Genomic DNA, 10,820 nt, shown 5'->3' with positions numbered 1-10,820 from the left:
AAACTGGGCTCTATATGCTTCCCATGGTGCTTTTCCCATCATATTCCTGTTGCTTCCTTCCCACTGGATCACTCCTATTACTGACATTCATATCTGGGACGTGACTTCTTTCGGGACTGAATATGTCTGCATTAGGGTTTAGCTGCGGGCTCTGTAAGGGGCTTGCCATTGTCTGGGGCTGATTAAGTCGATGGTCAATGTATCCTCCTTGTGTAAAAGACAATAGGTCGTCCTTTAACGTATCTAATTCACTTTTAAATTTATTGATTTTTTCCATTTGTACTTCTTGTTTCCTTTCTTGTTCCAGTTGCCACTGCTGTAGTCTCTCTTCTTGTTTATTTTCTTTCTCCTCCAACAACTGCTGTAATTTCTCTTCTTGTTTATTTTGTTGTTCGAGCTGCCACTGTTGCAGGTTTTCTTGCAACTGCTGTTGTCTCGAAAAGAAACAAGAAGAAAGAAGAACGAGAAGAGAAATTACAACAGTTGTTAGAGGAAAAACTTTCTTTTCTTGTTTAATTTCTCATTCTTCTTGTTTCTTTTCTTTTTCCTCTAACAACTGTTGTAATTTCTCTTCTCGTTCTTCTTGTTTCTTTTGCTGTTCTTGTATTGCTGCCATCAAGTCTGCTATGCTGTAGTTTGATTTGCCGCTTCTCGTTTCCATTTTTTTTATATCCCACTTCTGACACCAATTTGTTACGTCTCCGTTTGTTAATTAACTTTCCGTAACTTCGTTCCAACGAAACTTTAGCGACACAAGTCCTTACTTAATAAAACTGGTTTATTCTTTCCGAATACAACTTTACGATACACTTATTTTCAATATTCGCTCTATAACAAAAGCTATATGAACGAACGTCAACAATACTTCTGACTGCAGTTCAATTACTCACTATCTACACACACATTACATTACCGTCACGTTGTCACCCTCTTTTATATACCAGACTAGCCTATATCTAGTAAATGCTAGAGCATTCGCCAAAGTACAGGATAGTTCTAGAAAGTAGAGGGCGTGAGAATAGTCACGTGATCTCGATGACGCAACTATAGTAATCCTCTGCAAAGAGTTGTAAACTCGCCATCTGGTAGAAAATAAGAGAGAACTGGTGACTGCATAAGCCAGACGTTCAAGGAAGTGAAGCTATAGACTGGATATTGCTAGAAAATTGGTTGTAACTTAGAAGTATTGTGAGATATAATTTGTAGGTGTTGTAATAGTAAGCAGATAATAATCGAATAATTTTAACTTCTTATGTTTACTTTTCTTATTAGTATTTTCCTGAGAAATATTAATATCAATAGTATTATTTAGAAAATGTAAATTTTGGATTAAAAATGATCCGGTTACTTTTCAAAGACTCACGAATAAGGTACTAGAAGGAATAAAAGGTGTTTATTGTATGGTATACTTAGATAATGTATTCTCACTAGCTTCGGAAGAGCATTTAAAAGACCTTGAACTTGTGCCTTATAGACTTTACAACTAACCGTCATAACTAGCAAATTAGAATTTAGTAAATCTGGAGCATCTTACTTGAGATTTAAGATAACACCTAATGGATTACACAATTTCTAACAAAGTCAAAAGTTTATGGAATTTTTTAACTCCAAAGAATTATAAGGAATAATGTACTTACTTGGGAATGTGTATTATCAATTTGTACCAAGATTTACCACGACTGTTGAGACTTTATATCAATTATGAAGAAAGACAAGTAGATGAAATAGGACTAGTGTGTGAAGATGCTTTTCTGAAAGTAAAGCATGATTTAATATCAGCTCCAGTATCACAGCTTCCTCAGAGAAATGAAGATTATCATCTCCATATAGATAGTTACAGTTTTTTGAATTTCGCGCAAAGCTACACGAGGGCTATCTGCGCTAGCCGTCCCTAATTTAGCAGTGTAAGACAGCTAGTCATCACCACCCACCGCCAACTCTTTTACCAACGAATAGTGGGATTGACCGTCACATTATAACGCCCCCACGGCTGAAAGAGCGAGTATGTTTGGTGTGACGAGGATGCGAATCTGCGGGTCGAGCGTCCTAACCACCTGGCCTACTTGTTGTCCTACATAAGAAAGGTGTGACTACATACGCAATCAAAACACCGAGTTCAGTCGAAAGAGAGTTATAATGTTTAGCTATTGTCTTCGCCGAAGTTTCTTTATGTATTTGGATGGCAAAGAATTCACAGTGGTCACAGATAATGCAGCTTTAAGATGGCTGCAGGATGCTCCAGGACTAACTGAAAGACTAATGCGTTGATCTTTGAAGATTTGACCTCTTTTAGTTTTTATGATGATATATGTGAAAGGATGTGTCAAATACGTTTTGTTCATTGACCAGAACGTCTCATCATGGTATGCATTATTGGTGACTAGCTGAATACCCGTCACATGGCAGTAAATGCTGATTAATTTTTCTTTCGGAAATTAAATCTAAATAAATGCTTTATGAACACGTTTTCTAAAAATTAATTATATTATAGTAACTATATATATATAAAGAATGTTTACCCTTTTCTCGTATTTCACGAAAACAAACTTTTGCTGGAAATTTGGTCATATCCTGTAAGTGGTCCTTGATTAGAATTTTGACTTGTGTATATTTTTATGTCGTGTTCATGTAGCATGCAGATAATAGGCTTTGTAATACGACAACCACATTGTTCAATTAGTCATACAACGTTTAAAGTAATCCCCGTTTTAGTATTTCTGCACTTTTTCCACAGATGATGGTGCTAAAGAATTAATAATGTGTTTTTTAGTAATTTCTGTCATTTAGAAGATTAGAAATACTTCAAGTCTCTGTTTTCCCCATTATCACTGATGAAGTGACCAATTTATACTGGCGATAAATGCACTAGTAGTTAATTGTCGGTCTTATTCAGGCTTTCACCAATTTTAATTCTCAAATCGTACCTATCATGCATTCTGTGTACACACAATTCTGTATTGCGTTTTTCTAGTGCTACTTAAGTATCTTTCTAAAGTGTTAAATACACAAACTGCTAAACCTAAGTAAGAATGGATACTATTCTTACTTGTAAGAAATTATTGTACTAGAGACGATTAATGCTTATTAAACATCATAGGTCTATCTTGATGTTCAAATGACGGACAAAGTACTACTTCTTGAAACAAGTTTTACTTACCACCTAATTGGTCTTTTTCTTTAAATAATTGACCATTATCCTTAGTTTTTTTACAATGCTTGCCTTTTTTTTTTTCTTATCATTGGCTTTAAAAATATGTGGGATGTTGTGAGTTTGAGAAACCACATGGAATGCTCGGGTAAAAATGAAACCGACAAGTAAATATAAGTCACAGAAATGGATGTTCTTGGAAAAATAGCGTAAATAAGAGTTGATTAAAAAAAGGCAGTCAGGGCACATTATCAAAAAATTAAAACACTTTTATTATCAAAATGTAAAAAAGGGCAGGAAACATGAATATCTTGTTAATCTATAGCTTGCTTTTATACATATTAATGATAGCAGCTGAATTTGACTCCACAATCACTAGCAATTATGCCAAAATGAAAATGTTCAACAACTAGCTTTGCTTGGAAATATATTCAAGTTCAATGTCTGTCAGAACTTCTCAAAATGTCATATTAACCATGTCAGGAGACTACAGTTCTTACTTAAAAAGGTTTAAGCTGAGCTTTTGTACAAAAAACACGTCAGATGTCTTAAAAAGTAAACAAGAGTTTCCTAACATGCTGGCTATATACAAAAGTCTCACCTACGCTACTAATCACTTATGGGAAAGTTTAGGCATTTTACATTCCTTAAGACATCCTGCTCTCAAAGATCTATCAAAAGAAAACTTGTACCAAAATCTTAAACTTCGTTTAAATACAGAGGGTTGAATACGTTACAGTAAAATAATTTTGAACACGCAAATCAACAAGACCATTATAAGGTTGTGGTGAAACTGAATATATCAGAACTACATTTGTTACTTGTCTGAGGTAGTGTGATGTCACCAAAAATTGAACTGTTTTTGGAAAGGGGTATGGTAAGAGCTGTTTTTGATGCAAAATGCTTACACACTCATATGAGAAAGATATGTCCAGATTGGGGGATTTCGAATTTTTGAGCTGAGTATATCCCGTTTACTTAATGGCATTAGAAAACAATTGTTTGTTTGAAGTTAAGCACAAAGCTACACAATGAGCTATCTGTGCTCTGCCCACCATGGGTATCGAAACCCAGTTTCTAGAGTTGTAAGTCCGCAGACATACCGCTGTGCCACTAGGGGGCTCGGAAAACAATGGAATACGAATCAACTTGGAGAATCAGGATCAACTAGAAAAAAACCTGCAAGAAGCTGGACCCCAGCCATAGTAAGCAAAGTATAACAAGTGAGAACTCTCAAATACAAAGGTCAATGACGAAAAACATTCATATGACCCAGACAACAGTAGGCAAAACAATCAAGAAACATCTCTGTCTGGAAAAGAGAAACAAGTCATGTGTAAACAAACTGCTTTCATAACATATTTCTTTAACCATCATATACCTCAAGCAGCTAGAGAATGAAACAGGTATTCATGCTAACACATAAGAAAACATGCCACCAGATGCAATGTCTGTAGATTTCTATGTGATTACAATGTTGCTTGCCTTACAACAAAGCCTCTTACAACGTAAATTACACTGCAGGGTTATTATCAAGATGTATGATGGTCACAGCATGACTGATGTGACCAGGCTCCAAAAGCTGTTTTAATATAGCATAAACAAACCTGTATACCCAAATTAAGATACTAATTGTGCGTCTTGGTGGATTATGTCAAGTGATAAAATGTTAAAATCTGAATCCTTAAAATGTACAAAAATAAATTAAAATCTGAAGTTCTAGTATTTGAAGATGATTGATCATGGGATAAGGTTAAATGTAAAAATAGTATTCCACTTTACATAATCCATTCATGGCAAAGCAAAAGTAATGACTTTTATGAAACATTTAGGCTTAACCTTATTAAACATGCTGGTGAATACTTGTATTCATTCAAATTTGCAATTTTAACATTGTGATGTAATTCTGAAGTTTAACTTAACTAATTGTATTCATGCTTTGTCACACTCTAAAATACTTTATAAACTTCATTGGTTTCTAAATCATTCACTAAATTCTCTTGTAAATTATTGTTTTCCCAACAAAGCTTTATCTACTTGTTTTCACAACACTAAACTTAACAACTATCAATGGTGTCATTTTCTATTTAATCATTAGTCCAAACAGTTCTTGGGTCCATTATAGTAACTAATTACACCCACAAATCATACAAGAATACTCTCAATATTGCATTTAATCCCACAATTTACTACTGAGGTTGCTCTATATACTTCATATAGAAAATGAATAAATTAACCCAACGTTTGTGGTCATTTATTTACTTTGGGTGTTGTAACAGTATGTGAATGATATCAAAACAAGTCATTAATTCGATGGTTAACCCTAATATGCTGAAATCTCTGCATTCAAAAATACCTTAAAATAACAAAGGTGTATCATAGGGTTTTCAATAATAATAAAGTCCTATAATAAACTGTAACACTTAGTCCACGGTTTGAAGCCACTATACAAAATGAGCAACATTCAGGGATTTTGCATGTAATGCTTATTCATATTACAAGTTTACATTTGGACTACCTGTAATTCCAATGTGCAGTTAAAACATCAAGTGATTATCCTAACTTCTGGAAGTGCATCCTCACAAGAAAACAATTTTGTTTAATCATTATTTCCATGAGGTCTACTTTATTTACTTGCTTTGTTTTTCCAAGCAACACAGACGAGTTGCAAATTCAGCAAAACTAGTCTGCTGTAATGGGAGAAGCAACTCAAAGAATAAGTAAGTAAGGCCTCTAAGCTCTACTTCATCTTTTCTGCACTGAAATTATTTTTGACAAATAGAAAGAATTAACATGCTACTAATCCTTTTTGGTTTTGACTTTCTTAACCAGACAGATATTACAATTTTGTTACATAATTTTTTTTAATTCTTTTTTTTATGAGAAATATTCTTTCCAGTGGAAGTTACATAATATTTTGTGAAACAAAGTATTTCTTTAACATGAACAATGAAAATAAACCTCTTCCAGTAAAAACAAAACTTTCAAGCTCCTCATTTCCAGTAATTTTCAATATTAATTAAATCTTAAAAATCTTACCACAAAAAACAAAAGGATATCATATAAAATAGAACTGTAATAAAGACACCAATGGAATCAGAAATTTTGAATATGCCTAATATATTCTTTAAATACAAGCAAGTAAATAAGAAAAAAAAAAGTTCTTAAGCAACTAACAATTTATTTCTTAGAAAACAATATTTTTCCAATTTTAGGTTAACACCAGAGTCTAGTAATGAGTGCTTTACACAAAGTACTTTTTTTTGTTTATAACTTTACATAAGGGGAAAAAAAAATCTGAACTTTCTTACATGAAAACATTCTGCAAAGGCTGAGCAACAACACCAAAACCATTTTAATTCTAAACAGTAATGTCATTTATCAAATAAAACCTCTTTTGTCTGAAAATGTCCTACATCAAAACTAAAGCCTATCTCAAAATTTTAATACCTATAATTCTGATGTTTTATGTTAGAGAAAACTTAATTCATTTTCTCTTTTGAATCAAACAACTTATGTTAAATGTAGATGCTATATTAGGGGGTGGGAAGACTTTAAAAACCTTTATAATGCCATAAGATCCACCACCTGCTTATAGTGAATTACTAAAGAGCTAGTTGAACAGTCTTCGCTTAAAAACTAAACATTTTTCTTTTAACTAATAAGAGGACAAAAAGAAGAAAAAAAATCTTTAATTAAGTTGAAACATTTATGCCATATAACCAAACTTTTTAGGACATTTCCAAAGTGGAATAATGTTCTTAGTCAAAATACTATTTTGACTTAACACAACTTATATCATAAAGAAAAATTGTCAAAAACCACTTTTTTAACATGTTGAACACAATCATGGAATATCAGTTTGATGCAGACTGTAAAGTTTTGCATCATTTCAATGAAAACTTGGACACATCACATCATGTGTGGTTACAAATAAAACAAATAGTTGGACAATGAAGGTGATGGTTCTTTGTGAAGTGACTGACCAGCAAGGAAAGCCAGTTTATGAGCATACTGACATGGAGCGGGAACTCTAATTGTACCCTGAAAAAACAAAAACAATTGAAAGTTAAATAAATTACAAAACAAAAACAATTGAAATGTTTGAAGATTTCTACAGTGGCTATCACTTGCAACTATATCTTACATGGATTTCAAATAGTTCTACTCATTTTCAGAAAATTTCAAATTTTACGTCAAACTATAAGGTCAACAGCAATCAATTTTTGATGAACAATTCTGAGAAAGATGATGAAATCAAGAAAATAATGGCAATATATTTTTCCTAAACCTCTCTTGTAAAAGCCCAATCTTGAGCCTTAAATCAAATACTTTAATTCATTATCTCCCCAAGTCACTGAATATGTACTATCTTGCAACACAAGCTCCATCATTTAGATGGAGTCAGTAAAACTTGTGTTTTTTCTATGAATAATCTAAATACATACAGATGATACTCTTTTTTTCTTGGGGGGGAATGGGTTCTGTTACAATATGAGACATTTTAGAAATAAAGAATGGAGTAATTTTGATTTTTCCAATTTTGTTTTATGGTGTTTACAAGGTCGTTCAAATCAATCAAGTCCGTATAAAGTACAGGAAATAAATAAACAAAATAGTTTTACAGAAAAAAGATGTTTGATATTTAACTAGAAAATTTCAGAGGTTACATAAATAAAATCACATAAAGAAAATTATTTTTTAACCCTACCGACACGAGTCACAGGTCAAAGGCCATGTCATTGCGTTTGTTGATTCGCATTCAAAATTTTGTTGAACTACTATTTTATGAATGTACATCAATAAATTTAGTATCAAACTGTAGATTATAATTCAATCTTTAGTTCTATACATTAGTTAATTTCTTATCTTAAAAATAAATATTAAAAAAAATTGAATATTGATGTTTGTGTGTCAAGTGGTATGTTGAATGCAGCATTGGTTCAAATTAGATGTTTATGATGTCCAAATACAAAGTATAGTTTCTTACCAATTAGATACTCAAATTACTGATACTGACAAGCTAGAATGTAAAATAAGAACCTATCTTTTCTATTTTCTGAGATATTAGTAAATTTTTTGAATCAACTAAGGTGGTTCCATCCACATCTTAAATTTTTGAAAATACATATTTACGTACACCTATTTCACCCAATGATGTGTGTATAACTAATCAAAGCTCACAATGTCCCCCTAGTTGTTTAATCAGCCTCTGTGAAGTATTTGAGCAACAAACTCTTTCTTTTCATGCTAGATTTCAAGCAGTAAGGTAAGACATTAGTGAGCTTGAAAAATTTCAAATTTTTTTTAGACCCAAATATAGCTCAGTTACTAAGCTTAATAAATTACAGTGGAATTCTGTGGTACTGATATAGTAATTTCAATATATAAAACCTACAAAACATTATTTCGTTTCACATTCTCCACGAGCAAAATTTGATAAGGCATAGCACACACAGCAAGCAGCAAACAAGTACAAAGTTCTTAACTAGAATAGATAACTGTTTGCTGTACTTCTTTATTTAGTGTTCTATGTTTTAAGAAAACTCAGTTTAAGAACTTATTTGTAAATAGTAATAATGTATTTTAACTGAAATGTGACTGTATTTTACCAAAATACTAGTCCACTAAAATGCAGCCAAAACAGGTCACTTTGTAAAGGCCAGTTTTGTATTCTTGGATATGGTAACATGAGTGCATGTGCACCACGTCATTGCAACTTCTGCAATGTTAGCCAGGCGCAACTGAAAGGTCAATATAATAGAAATAATAAATATATACACAGGTGTATAATGTTATGAGATTTAAGCCATTTAGACTAAACATTTTTATTTTTGTGTTATAATTTGTAGTCAATCTAGAACAAAAAAAAGCATTATTTATGTTTATTTCTTAACTTTTTATGGTGGTTATGAAGTCGGTCAAATCAGCCCGTACAGAGATAAAGTATTGAAAACAACAGATAAAATATAAAGTTTGATAATTATATGGAGATTATAAAGATTTTGCATATGAAATTTTCTGATGCATAAGAGTATTTTTAATCTTAAAATCATAACTACTTTGCATGTTGGATAGTCAACATTCAAAAAGAAAAAAAGGCACGAGAAAAATATTACTTAATAAATCTTAAAATTTAATTTAAAAAAATATGATATTTTGTATATGAAAGCCTTGTAATGTTTACTGACAACATGTAAAATTTCTTGAAGATACTTTTACTCATTTAAAAGTTATAGCATGAAAAGTATAACAAGCACAAAATGGTTACCAGGGTAGTCTCTGGGATCGAGCCAGTGCTGAGAGAGTTAATCAACACAAAAATCACTCTGCACTCCCAGCAATCAACACTCTGGCTCCATATACTCATGAACAAATTTTTATTAAAATAACTAAAAAAACTGATTTTTTTTTATGTATAAAAGCCTTGCAATGTTTATTGAAAGCTGGTCAAATTATGCAAAGATACACATTATATTAAAAGTTATAGTATGGAAACTAATGGTTACAAGGTTGATCACACCAACTGACCTTCTGTAAACAGAATTTACCAAATTTCTTATGAGGCTAGCTCATTCTATAACAGTTTATTAATTATTTATCTTTACTGTTGCTGAGACTCTTTGACCAGTCAATGAAACTACTTAAACCCACTTACAGCTTAATAAGAAAGCCTGTCAAATTACAATAGCTATATGACATAGTATTCTTTTTGTACTTTATTATTTTGTATTTTAAACTGCATACCTGAAATAATTAAATACCATACTATCAACAATCCTGCCAAAAAGTAGTTAACTTTTATCAAGAATTCAACAGCAAAAAAGTACAAAACCAAATAAGTATTAAATTTAGTTTTTTTATGTACATTTATTTAGTTATGAAGGTAACTAAAATGAAAAAATTTGAAATTAAGTTAGATAAAAAATTCAAATGAAAGAAATATTAAATAAATTTCTCCATGAGGAATGTGTGTGAGCTGCTTATTCGTGATATAATTCAATATTTTGTTAACTGTAACTTGTACCTTGCTCTCACCAGGCAATTTATTGCTTTGTTACACCAAATTAGCAGTTGCAAAAAACGTTAAAGGACTGAATATATTAGCATAATTAAAAAGTTGACCAAAGTGACTGAGCCCATATATAGTTAGAGTTAGGGTAGAGAAAATAATGCAAAATGTAGTTTTATTAAAAACTTTTGATATCTATTTAAGACATTCTAGAAGTTTTTAAACAAAAATATCTTTACTCTCAATATGAAAATCACCTTAAACTCAGACTAATCAGAGCCTGAGTCACATTGACTAAGTAATTTCAGACAAAACTTTGATAGAAATACTTCTTAAAATTCGTTGGTGTTTGTGTAATGTTCAATGTTAAAAAACTCAAATTTTATAAAACAATGATTATTTTATACATAATTCTAAAAATGAGACTGTACAATGCATCGAAACATGTAGAGTGTATGAGGTTTCCAGTTTCACTGTTTGTTTGTTTTTTACCCCGTAGAGTAAGTTATTTGTATTTTATTGTAATTTTGAGACTGGAAACAGTCTCATTTTTAGAATTGTGTATAAAATAATTTTTGTTTTATAAAATTTGAGATTTTTAACAGAAATACTTCTATTAAAAAATTAAGTTTTTCTGTGCACAACATACCTGTAATATAT

The 10,820-nt window shown here is 31.5% G+C and overlaps 1 protein-coding gene across 1 annotated transcript in view; it reads right to left on the bottom strand.

Moving 5' to 3' along the window:
* Positions 1-6,138: 6,138 nt before the first annotated feature.
* Positions 6,139-10,820, bottom strand: part of LOC106459173 (piwi-like protein 1) — a 56,382-nt gene continuing 51,700 nt past the window's right edge. The window contains exon 18 of the mRNA XM_013918768.2: positions 6,139-7,192. Coding sequence (XP_013774222.1) covers positions 7,076-7,192 — 117 coding nt within the window. The 3' untranslated portion in view covers positions 6,139-7,075. The remainder of the gene's footprint in view (positions 7,193-10,820) is intronic.

The sequence above is a fragment of the Limulus polyphemus genome, unplaced genomic scaffold, assembly GCF_000517525.1.
Source record: "Limulus polyphemus unplaced genomic scaffold, Limulus_polyphemus-2.1.2 Scaffold571, whole genome shotgun sequence".
NCBI classification, from domain to species: Eukaryota; Metazoa; Arthropoda; class Merostomata; order Xiphosura; family Limulidae; genus Limulus; species Limulus polyphemus.
This window is presented reverse-complemented; position numbering and strand designations above follow the sequence as displayed.